This window comes from Panulirus ornatus, chromosome 65 (assembly GCF_036320965.1).
Source record: "Panulirus ornatus isolate Po-2019 chromosome 65, ASM3632096v1, whole genome shotgun sequence".
In the NCBI taxonomy this organism is placed as follows: Eukaryota; Metazoa; Arthropoda; class Malacostraca; order Decapoda; family Palinuridae; genus Panulirus; species Panulirus ornatus.
In genome coordinates this window covers 13530921-13550290 of record NC_092288.1, presented here as the reverse complement: position 1 = coordinate 13550290, position 19370 = coordinate 13530921, and the positions used below count along the sequence as shown (strand labels likewise).

At 40.1% G+C, this 19370-nt stretch overlaps 1 protein-coding gene across 1 annotated transcript in view; it reads left to right on the top strand.

Moving 5' to 3' along the window:
• LOC139746439 (uncharacterized) overlaps positions 1 to 19370 on the top strand; it is an 82484-nt gene that overhangs the window by 24134 nt on the left and 38980 nt on the right. Inside the window, exons 2-3 of the mRNA XM_071657689.1 lie at positions 5508 to 5689; positions 16365 to 16420. Coding sequence (XP_071513790.1) covers positions 5508 to 5689; positions 16365 to 16420 — 238 coding nt within the window. The remainder of the gene's footprint in view (positions 1 to 5507; positions 5690 to 16364; positions 16421 to 19370) is intronic.

Sequence of the window (19370 nt, the reverse complement as noted above, 5' to 3'; positions counted from 1 at the left end):
TGGTTTTGGGTGGGCGGGTGACGACTCTCTCTCTCTCTCTCTCTCTCTCTCTCTCTCACTCTCTCCACACACACACACACACACACACACACATATATATATATATATATATATATATATATATATATATATATATATATATATATATATATATATATATATATATATATGTCATACATATTCGCCGTTTACCGCGCCAGCGAGGCAGCGTTAAAAACAGAGGACTGAGCCTTAGAGGGACAGTCCTCACCTTTACTGGGTCCGCGATGCTTCCATGTAGTGACGACTGCTGCTGCTGCTGCTGCTCCCAGGGGGATGTATACCTTGAATCATGGAAGAACCATGTCACAACACACACACAGAGACACAGACCGCGAAGAATCTGGTGCAATACATTTCAAGACGTGCGACGTCTCGGGGTTAGTTTTACCACAGAGAGAGAGAGAGAGAGAGAGAGAGAGAGAGAGAGAGAGAGAGAGAGAGAGAGAGAGAGAGAGAGAGAGAGAGAAACCTCAGGCTTGCGAGAGAGAGAGAGAGAGAGAGAGAGAGAGAGAGAGAGAGAGAGAGAGAGAGAGAGAGAGAGAGAGAGAGAGAGAGAGAGAGAGAGAGAGAGAGAGAGAGAGAGAGAGAGAGAGAGAGAGAAAGCAACCGCAGGCTTGCGAGAGAGAGAGAGAGAGAGAGAGAGAGAGAGAGAGAGAGAGAGAGAGAGAGAGAGAGAGAGAGAGAAAGCAACCGCAGGCTTGCGAGAGAGAGAGAGAGAGAGAGAGAGAGAGAGAGAGAGAGAGAGAGAGAGAGAGAGAGAGAGAGAGAGATCGTTAGTCAGGGTTCTCCAGTGCTGGTTGGTTGGCTGGCTGGAGACAGAACCATCGTGAGGCCACACCACTTCCGCCTGAGAGCGACGAGCTGAACAATTGGAGGAGGGGGGACCACCTGACCCGCCCAGCGAGGGAGGCCCACACACACCATACCTACCTCACCTCGACGTCAGGCAGGGAAAGCCCAGAGATCAACACGTCCACAACACCACCACCGTTTCTCCGTCGCCTACAGAAGCTGTCGGGTTTCTGTCGACGCGTTTTTTTGTGTGTTTCTTTCATGCCATCTCATTCAACCTTTTCGAACCTAACCTGACTTAACTTAGCCTGACCTTTGCATAATTCAACCTAACCTAAGTTGACCTGACCTAACACAACCCAACCTAATATAATCTAACTCAGTATAACTTAGTTTAAACTTACATAACCTAACCTAACCTAACTTAGCCTAACCTTACATCACCTAATCTAACCTAACTCAGCCTAACTTAGTCTAACCTTATATAACCTAATCTAACCTAACTCAGCCTAACTTAGCCTAACCTTACATAACCTAATCTAACCTAAATCAGTCTAACTTGGCCTAACCTTACATCATCTAATCTAACCTAACTTAGCTTTACATTATCGTATTTGAACCTACTTAATCTATCATGAGCTACTCTGGTATAGCGTAATATAGCTTTACCCCCTACGCTAGTCTAACATCTATTTGTTAGATAGGATCGGATCTAAAGAAAAATTTGGATAATCACGTATTTAGGACCAGAACTAAAGAAAAAATTGGATAATTGCGTATTTCCATAGCCTGTGGAAAAAACCTCTGATCATTATGATGAAAGAAATTAATTTACTAAAGCCAATTTATGTTGACAGAAAAAAAAGATATTGAAATTGTGGATCACACAGTACGAAATCGCCAAAACCATCCTCTCACGAACCACCACGATAAAACCCGCGTATATATTTCACACCGGGTCCTCTAAGGCTATGTTTGTGTACAGTATCTTGGCGTTGAGGGAATTCATAATGCTAAAATTGGCGCAGAGTTAAAACAAGTTTAATCTCGGGTTATTGTGAGAGTCTAAGGTAATTGATATGTTATAGGTTAACACTTGGTGTCGCTTGTATAAGTACTGGTGATCATACCTGGTGTTGCTTGTAATAGTGTTGCTTGTACCAGTACTGGTGAACATACCTGGTGTTGCTTGTACTGGTGTTGCTTGTACCAGTACTGGTGATCATACCTGGTGTTGCTTGTAATAGTGTTGCTTGTACCAGTACTGGTGATCATACCTGGTGTTGCTTGTACTGGTGTTGCTTGTACCAGTACTGGTGATCATGCCTGGTGTTGCTTGTACTGGTGTTGCTTGTACCAGTACTGGTGATCATGCCTGGTGTTGCTTGTACTAGTGTTGCTTGTACCAGTACTGGTGATCATGCCTGGTGTTGCTTGTACTGGTGTTGCTTGTACCAGTACTGGTGATCATGCCTGGTGTTGCTTGTACTGGTGTTGCTTGTACCAGTACTGGTGATCATGCCTGGTGTTGCTTGTAATAGTGTTGCTTGTACCAGTACTGGTGATCATACCTGGTGTTGCTTGTACTGGTGTTGCTTGTACCAGTACTGGTGATCATACCTGGTGTTGCTTGTAATAGTGTTGCTTGTACCAGTACTGGTGATCATACCTGGTGTTGCTTGTACTGGTGTTGCTTGTACCAGTACTGGTGATCATGCCTGGTGTTGCTTGTACTGGTGTTGCTTGTACCAGTACTGGTGATCATGCCTGGTGTTGCTTGTACTAGTGTTGCTTGTACCAGTACTGGTGATCATGCCTGGTGTTGCTTGTACTAGTGTTGCTTGTACCAGTACTGGTGATCATGCCTGGTGTTGCTTGTAGTACCAGTATTGCTTCTCACGCCTGGTATTTCTTATACCAGTACTGGACCTTCATGGCTGGTATTGCTTATACTAGTACTGATCCTCATGCCTAGAGTTGTCTGTACTAGTGGTCCTCTTCGTGCCTAGCATCGCCTGTATCGGGGTACACTACTTACCTACACTAGTTAATGGTCCTCTTTGTGTATGCTATTGCCTGTATTCCTTTACATGTTCCGTCTATCCCTCTCGTACAAAGCTAAGTGATGACTTAGACTTAATTACTTACGATTACTTTACGAGAAGATTTTTTCTTTTTGCCCAAGGGCAGGGCTAGCTCGTGCATAGTGCTTGTAGTAGGCCATCACAGAGATGCGACGAACGAGTCGTGTGTAAGTTGCATGTTATCAAGTGTTATGTTAGAAATGAAGAAGATTGTGCTTTCGTGGACTGAAGGCCAGCATCCCATGCGTAGCTGAGGCAGAGGGGAAGATATAACTGGGGTCCAGGGAATGGGACTTGACGGCCACTGAAGTGCTGGCTCACTCGTGAGGAGTAACCACCTGTCGCTTACCCTTCCCATCGACCAGGTCGGGTAGGACCGGTAATACACCTCCCTGGTCGATGGCCGCCGACCACCTACCCGAGAGAGAGAGAGAGAGAGAGAGAGAGAGAGAGAGAGAGAGAGAGAGAGAGAGAGAGAGAGGTTATTCGCAGGGTAAACAGTGCAGACCGCGGACTTGCTCAAGCGATGGGTTAAGGGCCCTTCAGAACAAGGGATAGTTTGCTGGCTTTTGTGGCTCGTTTGTAGTGAGTGAGTTTGTCTGTTTTCCCTGGCGGCCGAGGAGTGTATGGAGAGGGCCTGCCCCTGAGAGAGAGGGGGCTGGCTGGCCCTGAGAGAGAGGGGTTGGCCCTGATTTGGGAGTGTGAGTGAGGAGGCAAGACTGGCTACCCAAGTGGCTGACGACACTCCGCCTCTCTCAACGTCCACGGACGCGTAGCCTCCACACATTCCCAAACTTTTTTTTTATTTCAACGTTTTTCTTAATATATTTTTTCATATGGATTTGTTACTATTTTCTGGTACTTTTATGCATTTCAAATCTTTATTTTTTTTCTTTGAAAGACGAATAGAAAAATAGTTGTATATATTCCAGTTTGGTCATGGGGGATCATATATATATAGAGCAAGGCCAGGGTCATGACTCGCCCTAGGCACGATCGTGAGGCCCTTAGTTGTGATGGCCTGAGCCTTGACCTGACACCTTAAGGCTCAGGTTAAGGGCTAGCTAAGGCCATCATGTTCAGGGTTGTAGCCTCGTGGTCAAGGGTTGCATCCTTACTCACTACATGTACACTAGGTCTCCCTTGTACACCCACGCTTGTATACCCTCCTCCACCTTGTTATATCCATCAACCATCAACCAACACCCTTTGCCTGACCATCCATCAACCAGAACGCCTCAGCAGCCCATCACCCACCATCAACCAACCTCCCTACACATAACACCCAGCAGCCAGCCAGGCCAGGCCCACGCCTGATGATGCTAACCAATACAACGGAACCATAACATTCCAGTGGCGGGTCTGTGACCTGGAACTAATACGACGCCCGCTGAATTGATGGCTAATTATGCTATTGATGAATGGATTGATGATGGTGGTTGTGGGTGGGTGAGTGGGTGGGTGGGTGTGTGGGGTGGAGGTGGCAAAAGGGGTCGGCATGACACGACAAACTAGGGGGAGGTTGGGAGCAAGTGGTTACCCTGCACGATTCTCACCCATAGCTGCTGGGGAGAAGAAGAAGCAGAAGAAGAAGAAGAAGAAGAAGAAGAAGAAGAAGAAGAAGAAGAAGAAGAAGAAGAAGAAGAAAGAGGAGGAGGAGGAGGAAGAAGAGAAGAGGATGATGAAGAGGAGATAGAAATCTTCGAAAAAGAAGAGGTCGTCAAGGATGTGTGTTAATGAACTCCCTAAATTGACATGACACTAAGGAGACTCGCAGACATACTTTCACGTATACAAAATAAAGGAAAAGACATTTCCGAAATCATGTTTGAACATATACTAACATACATACTTATCTATCAGTATAGAATACCTGCTTACCTACATACATATCTTTATACATACACAGATATGGCATAAACCATTATAGTCTTTATCTCGAATGTTTCGTTGAATGTCATTATGATCCCGCAAAGTAATAAGTTTCAGAATAACCGTATTTCAAACGTGATATGGTTTATGGTCAGAAGGCCAAAGATTGTGTCATTACCGGCCATTTTGATTCAGAATTAGCGAGGTCAACGACCATCTGAGGCCAGCTGCGCTTTTTAGGGCAATTGTAATGTGTTGGATCTTATGTCTACGCTCACATATACATAAAGATGAATAAGGGAACGCTAACAAAGACGGCAACGCTAGACTGACTTCCAACGGCGGCACTGCGCATGCGTAAGATTTGCCAATGTAAACAAACTCAGTGTGTTCTTTATTAGTGGAAATTCGCATATATTAGTGGGAGTTTTAACTCCCACCGTCGCTTTGTTGGCCTAATCAGCTACAACGCACAGTATGGTGAGTTTGTGGTGATAAATGAAAGAGATGACTTAGTAGGAATGATAAAGAAAGTATTTGTAGTTAAGGTTTGTATATTGCACCTATGACGTGAAGGGTTTGTCTATTGCACATGCGCACAGGGAAGGAACGCATGCAGAACTGATGTGTCCTCACGTTATATATAATGACGATGTGTTTAGTGTCATGTTTTATATATATAAAAAAGAAACGTATTTCTTTTTTTCTTGTTTCCAGTTTTGAGGGGACGAAGTCAACAAAGGGCGCGTCGAAGATGCGGCGAGACCTCTTGAATGCAGAGATCGGTCAGCTGAGGGACCTGCTGCCCCTGCCTCCCTCCACACGACAGAGGCTCTCCCAGCTCCAGCTGATGGCCCTCGTGTGTGTATACGTCAGGAAGAGCAACTACTTCCAGCAGGGTGAGTGAGTGAGTCTCTCTCTCTCTCTCTCTCTCTCTCTCTCTCTCTCTCTCTCTCTCTCTCTCTCTCTCTCTCTCTCTCTCTCTCTCTCTCTCTCTCTCTCTCTCATGTTTCCTCCTCGTTTCTAATGCTAAATTTTCCCTGCTAATATTTCGAACCCTTTACCGCCTCGTCTCTCACTCCTAGCTCCTACGACCGAACCCTTCCTCTAAAAGCAGGTATTCCTCTTAACTCCAAAACACATTTTCTTTTCTCTACCTTGACTTGATTTCTTTATTCAATTACCTCTTCATTTCCCATGAGACTCGGCTAGGAAGAGGTGATTGTTACATGCCCGGATCTTACAACACAATAAAAGAAATGATAATAATAAGGATCAAGATGAGAACCATGATAATGGCTGTTCTAGAACTTGTTTTGGTATATTTTTACAAAGCCTTAGACTTACCGACTCTCAATTGTAATCTTCGGAAATCGGTCAACATTACTTGATCATTTATTTGTCTCAGATGTTCAGATCTTGTGGTGCAAGAAGAGTTTTCATAAAGATTATATTCGTCAAATTTTTCTTATATGTATTGTAATACAATCAAACACTTTTAACAATGTGTGTATATATATATATATATATATATATATATATATATATATATATATATATATATATATGTATCTTTTCTTTTCTTTCTTACTATTCGCTATTTCCCGCGGTAGCGAAGTAGCGTCAAGAACAGAGGACTGGACCTTTGAGGGAATATCTTCACCTGGCCCCCTTCTCTGTTCCCTCTTTTGGAAAATTGAAAAAAAAAAATAAAGGGGAGGATTTCCAGCTCCCCGCTACCTTCCCTTTTACTCGCCTTCTACAACACGCAGGGAATACGTGGGAGGTATTCTTTCTCCCCTATCCCCAGGGATATATATATATATATATATATATATATATATATATATATATATATATATATATATATATATATATATATATATATATATATATATATATATTCATATATATGCGTGTGTATATATACAGACATATACATATACACATGTACATAATTCATACTTGCTGCCTTTATTAATTCCCGTAGCCACCCCGCCACACATGAAACAGCACCCACCTACCTCTGCGCGCGCGAGGTATCTCTAGGAAAAGACAACAAAGGCCACAGTCGTTCACACTCAGTCTCTAGCTGTCATGTTTAATGCACCGAAACCACAGCTCCCTTTCCACATCCAAGCTCCACAAAACTTTCCATGGTTTACCCCAGACGCTTCACATGCCCTGGTTCAATCCATTGAAAGCACGTCGACCCCGGTAGACCACATCGTTCCAATTCACGTTATTCCTTACACACCTTTCACCCTCCTGCATGTTCAGCCCCGATCGCTCAAAATCTTTTTCACACCATCCTTCCACCTCCAACTTGGTCTCCCACCTCTCCTCGTTCCCTCCACCTCTAATACATATATCCTCTTTGTCAATCTTTCCTCACTCATTCTCTCCATGTGACCAAACCATTTCAATATACCCTCTTCTGCACTCTCAACCACCCTCTATTTATTATTATTATTATATATATATATATATATATATATATATATATATATATATATATATATATATATATATATATATATATATATATATATATATATGTATATATATGTATATATATATATATATATATATATATATATATATATATATATATATATATATATATATATATATATATATATATATATATATATATATATATATATATATATGTATGTATATTGGAGGTGGAAAGATGGAGTGAAAAAGATTTTGTGTGATCGGGGCCTGAACATGCAGGAGGGTGAAAGGAGGGCAAGGAATGGAGTGAATTGGATCGATGTGGTATACCGGGGTTAACGTGCTGTCAATGGATTGAATCAGGGCATGTGAAGCGTCTGGGGTAAACCTTGGAAAGTTGTGTGGGGCCTGGATGTGGAAAGGGAGCTGTGGTTTCGGGCATTATTGCATGACAGCTAGAGACTGAGTGTGAACGAATGGGGCCTTTGTTGTCTTTTCCTAGTGCTACCTCGCACACATGAGGGGGGAGGGGGATGGTAGTCCATGTGTGGCGAGGTGGCGATGGGAATGAATAAAGGCAGACAGTGTGAATTGTGTGCATGGTTATGTATGTATGTGTCTGTGTGTGTATATATATGTGTACATTGAGATGTATAGGTATGTATATTTGCGTGTGTGGACGTGTATGTATATACATTGTGTATGGGGGTGGGTTGGGCCATTTCTTTCGTCTGTTTCCTTGCGCTACCTCGCAAACGCGGGAGACAGCGACAAAGCAAAATAAATAAATAAATAAATATATACATATATATATATATATATATATATATATATATATATATATATATATATATATATATATATATATATATATATATATATATAACGAGTATGTGTGCGTGTGTTTGTGTGGTTTTGTTATGAATGCCAAGGCTAAATTATGCTGATATGATTTAATTATTTACATTTGATTAGTATTATTATATTCTTTTAGCGTTAATCAAACAATAATTTGTAATGAATACGAGCGGGGTAAGGTTATAACTACGACAGTGTTGAATCTTTTATAATATTCATTATTAACATACATGTGTTGTAAACAGTGTACCATGGTACAATCCTACATTAAAGAAATTTATATATATTTATTTTTTTTGTTGTTTTTTTCGTTGTATAAATATAGAAATGGCCAAATGGTCAATGTAAATAGAAAATGGGAATAAGGAATCATAGCTTGAAAGGATAAAGGATAGCTTGAGAAAATCTGGCTCTTTTCCACTGGTGTTATTAAGGCGAGATTACAACGGCAATAAAGGCCAAGTATTTCCACTCACCTATTATCTTATAATTACTAATGTTTACTGGGTAGTAATTTACCGCAGGCAGTCTGTTTGATGGATGAGGGAGGAGGAGGGAGGGGGTGGCGAGCGAGGTCCCGAGAGAGAGAGAGAGAGAGAGAGAGAGAGAGAGAGAGAGAGAGAGAGAGAGAGAGAGAGAGAGAGAGAGAGAGAGAGAGAGAGGGAGAGAGAGAGAGAGAGAGAGAGAGAGAGAGAGAGAGAGAGAGAGAGAGAGAGAGAGAGAGAGAGAGAGAGAGAGAGAGAGAGAGAGAGAGAGAGGAGGAGGGAGGGGGTGGCGAGCGAGGTCCCGAGAGAGAGAGAGAGAGAGAGAGAGAGAGAGAGAGAGAGAGAGAGAGAGAGAGAGAGAGAGAGAGAGAGAGAGAGAGAGAGAGAGCCGTCCTTCCCGAGATCAGACAAAGTGAGCCACGAAAAAAAAGAATATGTATTCATACCAAACCTTCACGTTCAAAGCACCAAAGACATACACACACACACACACACACACACACACACACACACATCATTCTGTGTACAACCTAGCCTCTCTATCATACTGGCCCTTGGTAATATTACATTAATTACAGGTCTAGCAGGAGAGTCTGACCTGTATGATATTATCATGGCCCTCACCGACCAATAGACTGATATACATCTCAACAGCCAATGTTTCCAAAGTCACTATAGTTATCAAAACAAGAAATTTCAGAGAATATATTGTGATGCTCTTCCCTAGGGATATGGGAGAAGGAATACTGCCCATGTTAATCCCTGCGTGTCGTAGAAGGCGATTAAAAGGGGTGGAAGTAGGGGATTGGAAATTCTCCCCTCCTGTATCATCACTCCCTAAATGAAAAAAATTACTGAAATAGCCATGATATGATTTTTCCTCCAAGGATTAGGCGATATATATATATATATATATATATATATATATATATATATATATATATATATATATATATTACCCCTGGGGATAGGGGAGAAAGAATACTTCCCACGTATTCCCTGCGTGTCATAGAAGGCGACTAAAAGGGGAGGGAGTGGGCGGCCGTTAGCGCCAAGAACAGCCCAAGATAAGGTGTTCTTTGAGGAGGGAATAGAACCACATTTGTTTCCTTCTGGAAGAAAGTGTTTGATACCAATGATCATGTTCATATTTACGTTTTGTAGGTAAAGAGAAGATGATCTCTGAAGATTTCTGGGTCAGGTCACAATCTGTAAGTGGGAGACGAGGTAGTTTACGCTGATGCATTGTGGGGTCTGTCTACACCAGTGCATTGTGGGGTCTGTCTACACCAGTGCATTGTGGGGTCTATTTATACTAGTGCATTGTGGGGTCTGTCTACACCGGTGCATTGTGGGATCTATTTATACTAGTGCATTGTGGGATCTGGTTACACCAGTGCATTGTGGGATATATTTATACTAGTGCATTGTGGGATCTGTTTACACCAGTGCATTGTGGGATCTATTTCTACTAGTGCATTGTGGGATCTGGTTACACCAGTGCATTGTGGGATCTATTCACACCAGATAGTAGAAATCCCCCTTACGTTTCAGCCCAGGGATAATTTTACCATATATCATACAAATCACTGTTTTATAAAGCTTGCTTTCCTCAGATTTACATGATATCTTTGAATTCATTTTCTCTCGCATTAGAAAAGCACTTTTGTGTCCAAGATTCAAATAATTTGGAAATATCTTAAACGATATTAATTTCACATGAGAACATAATTTCAAACCATCTTTTACGTAAAATGACGATTAAAGAATTCCTTTCTTTCTAGTATTATTTCCAATCCATCATTATTTTCAGTGATAGATAGGTCTGTCTTTTAACTGGGATCATCCCAATCCATATCTATCTACGGTGATAATTTCAATCCGTCTTTAACGCCAGTCATACTTCCAATCTACTTTTATCTCCAGTAATCATTCCATTCCTTTTACTCCGGCGATGATTCCAATCCATTTGTATCTCTGGTGATAATTTGAAACCACCTTTTATCGCTGATGATAATTACAATCCGCATTTACTTTCAATAATAATTCGAATCCATCTTTACTTTCAAACTGGACGGGTTCATATTTCAACCTTTTTTCCCTCTGCAACTACTAGGCTGGTTGTAACAAAACTTGGCGAGGATGGTCCTTCATTGGTCTCTTTGCTACACTGTGTTCGGTGACCCCGACCACCATCCAAGATAGCAGCTGTTGCTAAAGCTAAAAACTTATTCAAAGGACCTTCTCTGTTTTATGACGAATCTGCTTCCAAAGTAAACCGTAGTTACATGATTATAAATTCGTTTGAACACATATTATTGATTTTCCTGTGAAATGTATAAGAATATTCAGAATTTATTTTCTCTGTTATGCAACGTTGATATATCTTGCCATAATGAAAAGTACCAATTTATTTGCGACAACTGAAACTGGGTGAGCGACACGAGCTAATGTAAATCTCTAGTTATTATCATGGCTGTATAAACATTATGACTACCTCATCATCACTATAACTAAATCATCATCACTATGACTACATCATTGTCACTATGACTACATCATCACTATGACTAAATCATCATCACTATGACTACATCATCGTCACTATGACTACATCATCACTATAACTAAATCATCATCACTATTACATCACTATGACTACATCATCACTATGACTATATCATCTCTATGACTAAATCATCATCACTATGACTACATCATCATCACTATGACTACATCATTACTCGCTATGACCACATTGTCATCATCGTAACCACACTGTCATTACTTCGGCCATCAACGTCATCACAACCTTCCTTTCCCCCCCCCCCCCCCCCCCACGCACACACACTCCCCCTCCGTACCTGTGACACGGCACACAAGTCATTAACATTCCCAAGGGCGTGTTGGGGTCTAGGTCAAAGGTCGAGGTATTCGTGGTCTGCTGGGGCTCGTCCCTGGAGCCGCTGCTGCTGCTGCCGCTGCTGCTGCTGCTGCTGTCCCGCGGGGTACTGGGGTGGGAGATGGGTGTAGCAAGATGGGGCATGGGGGATAACACTAGATCACTGCAGAGGCAGCAGCAGCAATAGCTGCGGCAACAGCAGGAAACTGTTCCTGGAGTGTTCCGGTGCTCTGATTTGGGATGTGTTCCTCTCCTAGAGTTTACAGTCACTGTCCTATAGTCTACAGTCACTGTCTTACAATATACAGTCCCTGTCCTAGAGTGTACAGTTACTGTCCTAGAGTTTCCAGTCACTCTCTTTGGGTCTACAGTCATTAGCCTAATGCCCACAGGAATCTATACCACCTCACCATCTATTATCTCACAATACACAGGAATTTTTACTGTCTTACTAGACACAGCTGTAAGCACTATCTCTCTATGCACCATCTTATGCCATCACAATCTCCACTACGCAATTCCGATGAAGCTTTATAAACAAACGATGATTTTCATTATCATTCTCATCTTTAGGACACTGGAAACACATGGTGCTGGAGGTTCCAATAATCTATGTTCCTAATTTCACAAGACTTGAATACCAGTGCGTCTTTTGAGATTACACAGTAACTCATACCATCTTTATAGATTGGTCCTCTGACTTAAAGATCATTCCGTCGCCTGTACCAGTTGATTTTAAGAAATTATAGGATTTTTGTATAAATTTTATCCATTCAGCCATTTGCAGTTTTTTAAGGTACTTTTCGTATGAGCTGCGTTTACAAAAGACTTATTTTTTCTGTAAGAGATTGGAAATCACTTATATTTTCAGTAACTTGTTGATATCATGTAATACTACTGGTACAAAATTACAGCATAAATGTGCGTTATGTACTTGTAGTCAATGTATCTAAAACAGTCCTAGAACGCTGTCATCGTCTGTCCAGAGTATATACGTACAACTAAATACATTCAAACAACATTCTGAGCTGCTGATGTACGTACAAAAATCTATAACGTAAGAGAAAGTCGCCGAAGAAGAAAACAAACACCTGCGATGGTTAAATTTCGCATGAAGTTAATTTGATATTTAATGAGTTAGAAAACTAATTTTCCCAAGAGACAATATAAATCCTATCTTACTTTTCGTCGGAATCTTAATAAGAGTTTTAATTAGAATGAATCCACTTTTTTCCTAATGCATCAAAAGGCTTCTGCTTAGCTGTTGCTTTATACAGATATGATCCGTTTAACTCCCTAAAAACAGGAAGGCAGTCTGCTACGTTCGTATGGTACCCCCAGGGCGTCGGCCTGGGTCCGCCTTGGATTGTGTTTGGCTGAGGACTTAGAAAATCAATTATAAATCTGGGGGTGAATGTACGAACTACGTAATCACATTAGAGAGATAATAAATGTCAATACTCTAACGTCTTATATAATTTACGAACTGGAATTTTTCAATTATCTAAATCTGTTCAAAAAACCTTCAGTAAATTTTTGTTTTTTTCGCTACTTTAAACGAACGACCTAAGGTCGAGCCTGCTTTCCCAGATTCGCATTTGATGGATGTTGTTATAGACCCTGTCGACCAGTCCGAGTGGGATGGTGGATATGTACCTCAGAATATATCGGAACTATCATCAAAATACAAAGCAATACTATTACAGAGGAATTCAACCGGGAACAGAGCAAAACTGTGTCCTTTCGAGGGTATTTGTGACGGTGGAAGATGTGAGAACCTCATAAATTAGTCTGGTAAGAATAAAAAAGATATACATAGTATTCAGAGAAATAAAACAAACTGCGAACTTTCCACTTAACTATGGATTCGAAAATAATATTAGTCGTGAGCCTGAAGCAAGATATGCATCAAGTCTATTCCTAAAAGAATATTTACAGCACCGCTCTCAACCACATTAGCTAGTGAATCATACCAGACGTAAACATCTTGTTGAGGAAAAAGGACTTCGTCTCATTCGAGGTAAAGCATTTCCTCACAGGTCTCCATACCATGACTACGAGGGAAAGCAGATGAATCAAGCCTCAAGTAGTTTGGTCGATCGAGATTTTGCCAAGCCTTTGACAAGTCCGAATAACCTGTATTCAATCACCTCTTAACCTTCTCTTTTCAAAGTTAAATGGATTTTGGTCATTTGGTCATTTCTCATTGTATTCGTTTATCAGTCCGGGAATTATCCTCAATAGCTGTAATCTCTCCATCCAGTCTACGTCTTTCTTCAAATGGTGTGACCCAAATTGAATACGTTATTCAAGATGGGGACGCACCAGTGAACTATAAAGAGTGAGAATGATTTTCCTTAGGCTTCAATTCTAAAGCTATAATGATGCATTCAAGAATCTGTTCTCCCATTCCACTATTTTTGTGCAATGTTTACTTGGCTTTAGATCACCAGAGGTTATTACAGCCAAACCTCTTTACCTCATTTGCCTTTTTGTAAGTAAAACAAAATTCGTATTGTATCTTGCCTTATCGTTCTTAGCACCGATGTGTGTGTGTGTGTGTGTGTAGCTTTGCCCTCAACGATATCAAAGACGAAGACGGACGAAGCGATTCCTAAGTGTCTTTCACGCTCCTTGGGCAACACACACAAACGCACTCACACTTGAACTCTCTGTAGCCGTCCTAAACGCAACATTAATCAGTTTCTTCCCCCCTTCCCTCCGCCTTGTTGGAGATGGTTAAGGTAAGCAGTGGTTGGGCCCACCACTGCCTTTGGATGCTTTAAAAGACAACACATTTCCCCGGGCTGGAGTGCTGGAGCCGACCGCTTACAACAATGGTCACTACTGCTTCCCATAATATTAGTCCACTTGAGTCCTTCTTATCTGTAACATCTTGAGCATTGAAGGTGTACATTGTGAGGGGGCTCTCTCTCTCTCTCTCTCTCTCTCTCTCTCTCTCTCTCTCTCTCTCTCTCTCTCTCTCTCTCTCTCTCTCTCTCTCTCTCTCTCTCTCTCCCTCCACACACACACACACACACACACACACACACACATACATACATACATACACACTTGGGGAAGAGTGTTTCCCCGTACACACAGATAGACAAGAGGGAATTCATATGTACACATACTTGAACCACCTTCCTCACGGTCCAACACACACACACACACACACACACACACACACACACACACACACACACACACACACACACACACACATACACACACACACACACACACACACACACACACACACACACACACACACAGGGAAAGAGGCTTTTGGCATTTACCTCAGCCATCATAGAAGAGAGAAGAGTGAGGGGCGACGTGGTCACAATTTTTTTCTTTCTTCTAATCATATTGATAACGTAGACAGAGAATAGTTCTTGGACAAATGTAAGGATGGAACAACCAGAGGACATAACATGAAATTAAGCAAAAAACTTGTTATAAAGTCTGTTAGGAAGTACTTTATAGTATACGTGTGGTGAGTGAATGATATTAAATGAAGGGGGAAGCAGTTAATTCAGACAGCATACAGACGTTCAAAAAATTATACGATGATAGAGAATGTTCCAAGAGATGGTGGCCCCACGAGTGTAAAAAACCCCCCCTCCCCGTTCAGCACTAGTAGATAGCCAGATAGATCTGCATACTACTTCTCGATAGATATTATTATCTAAGTGGATATTCTACGAAATTTATTCAATGAAACTGCGTCCATAAACCTAAATCATAAGTTACAGTACAATGGCGTTATAATCTCTGCGTTAAATCAGCCATTACTCTATGATAATGCAACCCCGAACTTAACATATCAGGTATTGTATATCTCGTAGATTTAATACATTATGCATTCTACATATTGTATAATCCGTAACTTTGATACATTACGTATTCATATATAGACATCCTTAAGAAGGATTTGCATGGTTTTAGAGGGATTAAAGTCTTGATACACCCCGAGTCAACGTATTCATATATAAACATCCTTAGGGAGGATTTGCATGGTTTTAGAGGGATTAAAGTCTTGATACACCCCGAGTCAACGTATTCATATATAAACATCCTTAGGGAGGATTTGCATGGTTTTAGAGGGATTAAAGTCTTGATACACCCCGAGTCATACGTATTCATATATAAACATCCTTAAGAAGGATTTGTATGGTTTTAGAGGGATTAAAGTCTTGACACACCCCGAGTCAATGTATTCATATATAGACATCCTTAAGAAGGATTTGCATGGTTTTAGAGGGATTAAAGTCTTGATACACCCCAAGCCATACGTATTCATATATAAACATCCTTAGGGAGGATTTGCATGGTTTTAGAGGGATTAAAATCTTGATACATCCCGAACCAAAGGTAATCTTCCACGAGGATTTTTTTTATCATTGGCGAAGAGGAGACCCTGCTCCTGCGAGGGGCGCAGCCTTAAAGCTGCGGTATCACCAACGAGATAGTTCTGGTGTTATGATGATAATAACAACATTAAGATGATAATGATGATAATAGTAATAATAGTAATATTGATAATGATAATGATAATAATAATAACAATAATAATGATAATAATAATGATAATAATAATAATAATAGTAATATTGATAATGATAATGATAATAATAATAACAATAATAATGATAATGATAATGATGATAATAGTGATAATGATAATGATAATAATGATATTAGTAATAATGATAATAATAATGATTATAATGATAATGATAATAATGATAATAATAATAATAATAATAATAATAATAATAATAATAAAAATAATAATGATAATAATGATAATAATAATAATGATAGTAATAATAATAATAATGTTGAATATCCTTCCTTCCTCAGCCATGAAGCAGAGCGGGACAGAACGTGTGGATGGACCCAACCTGGAGTTCCTCAAGGTAGGTAAAGTGACCCTCACTTCTGATGGAAACTGTCAGTCTTTTTCTAACTTATTCCCTAAATTCTGGCCAGTGTATTCTGTAAGGTTTATATGGTTCTTGTGTTTATATGGTTCTTGTGTTTATATGGTTCTTATGTTTATATGATTCTTGATGAATCTTATATATATATATATATATATATATATATATATATATATATATATATATATATATATATATATATATATATATATATATATATATATATATATATATATATATATATATATATATATATATATATATATATATATATATATATATATATATATATATATATATATATATATATATATATATATATATATATATATATATATATATATATATATATATATATATATATATATATATATATATATAATATATATATATATATATATATATATATATATATATATATATATATATATATATATATATATATATATATATATATATATATATATATATATATATATATATTGCGTTGCTCCTCTGTGTGAGAGAACATTGGTATAACCTTTAAAATTGTGACTCATCATCTGTGATTCGAACCCAGGAACATTTGGCTAAAAAAAATGTACCTGTTATGTTTCTCTCTCTCTCTCTCTCTCTCTCTCTCTCTCTCTCTCTCTCTCTCTCTCTCTCTCTCTCTCTCTCTCTCTCTCTCTCTCTCATTATTTTCAACCGTCCCTTTCAAAATCATAGACAAAACAAAAATATAATATTCTTCATAGCGTCTTTGCCTTGGATTCGATCTTGGGATCTTTTGGCTTTTAAGTCGACTGTCTTGTCACCTTCCTAACCCTCCTATCCCCTTTAACCATTCTATCCTTGCTTTGGATTCGAACCAAGAAAATCTTTAGGTTCCAAGTCGAGAACAGTATCACATTTTCTTTTCTTTTTTTTTCCTCCACGCCCAGAATTCTCTCCTTGCCTTGGATGCCAGATTCTACGATGTTCTTAAAATCTTTAAATTGTAATCTTACCCGTATTTCCACCGAAGAAAACTATTATCTCTCTGGGCTACGAACCCGGGACCCTTTTGTCTCTGAGTCGACACTACAAACTCTACTTCGTTTCTATAACCAGTGGGTATTGTTTCTATAACCAGTGGGTGTTGTTTCTATAACCAGTGGGTATTGTTTCTATAACCAGTGGGTATTGTTTCTATAACCAGTGGGTATTGTTTCTATAACCAGTGGGTATTGTTTCTATAACCAGTGGGTATTGTTTCTATAACCAGTGGGTATTGTTTCTGAGATATTCTTACCACTAAATCAAGTATAAGATCATTGCTTAAACCCTCCATTTTTTCCACCCTCATTCAAGACTCAAAGCCAGGACCCGGCAGACGACGATCTTCACTCGTCTAGCCACAAATTCTGGGCTTACTAGGGACCTAACAGACGATATTCAATCGTCCAGCCACAAATTCTCTAGCATTACTAGGGACCCGAGCAGGAGACTTCTTAGAATTAGATTTTGTGTACCAGAAATCCTGTCTAACCATTTCTTAATGGAACAATGCTCATGGTTGTCATGTTCAGAACAAGGCCATGTTTAGAGACGAGTCTATGTTTAAGAGACGGCCCTGTTTAGAGACGACTCTATGTTTAGAGACGACCCTATGTTTAGAGATAAACCTATGTTTAGAGACGACCCTATGTTTAGAGATAAACCTATGTTTAGAGACGACCCTATGTTTAGAGATGAACCTATGTTTAGAGACGACCCTGTGTTTAGAGATAAACCTATGTTTAGAGACGATTATGTTTAGAGACGATCCTATTTCAGAGACGATCCCCATGTTCAGAAACAATCCCATGATTAGAGACAACGCCATGATTATAGACAAACCCATGATTGGTGACAACTATACGCTTAGAGATGATCCTATAATTAGAGATAATCCTGTACTTGGAGGCAATCCCATGTTTATAGACAGCCCCATGTTTATTGACAACCCCATGTTTATATACAGCCCCATGTTTATAGACAGCCCCATGTTTATAGACAACCCCATGTTTATATACAACCCCATGTTTATAGACAACCCCATGTTAATAGACAATCCCTTGGTTACAGAAAACATTTTAGATAATCTAAGTATACGACCTGCCAAAGCCATGTTCCACTGTTCCACCCTAATGTTCCATTCCACGGGGGATAGACCAATTTACTGAGGGTGAGGTCCTTCAGGCGAGTCAGGTGGGCAATGGAGTTCCCAGGGCGGGCCACGAGCCCTCGCTATAAATCCGTCCAGCCCTAGTTACGACGGAGGGAGACGGAGCGAACAATACGGCCCGGGAGGCAGTTACGGTCGATCGTAGCTGCTGCTGAAGCTGACGACCCAGCTGAGAGAGAGAGAGAGAGAGAGAGAGAGAGAGAGAGAGAGAGAGAGAGAGAGAGAGAGAGAGAGAGAGAGAGAGAGCATTAAACCAAGCCCCCACAGTAAGCCAATCCCCCCACAATATACCTAGTCCTTGCAGTAAGCCAAGCCCCCACAACATGCCAGGCCCCCACAGTAAGCCAAGCCCCCACAGCATGCCATTCCCCTACAGTAAGCCAAACAATCCCCAGAACCTTGCAATTCTGGGTAACAATGGGTTAATAAATGCTTCCATACACCATCAGGAATTCCTAATTGTGCTCCATACGGTCTGTAGAGAAGGCTGGAACGTAAACATTGTCGGGGGAGGGGAGTGTCAACCTGAAATGCTGCTGCTGTTTGCTTATACCACCATACCCCACGTTCCTCTGTGTCTTTCTCATTCTATTTTCCTCTATTTCTTCTTCTCATTGAGCTCAACTTGTTTTGTCCTTTATACGCTTATATAGCTAAGTTTCTTTGTTGTATATCAATCGACTGTTATATTTCTTTTCTGTATCTTCCCTGATGATGTGATTATTACAGGAAAGTGCA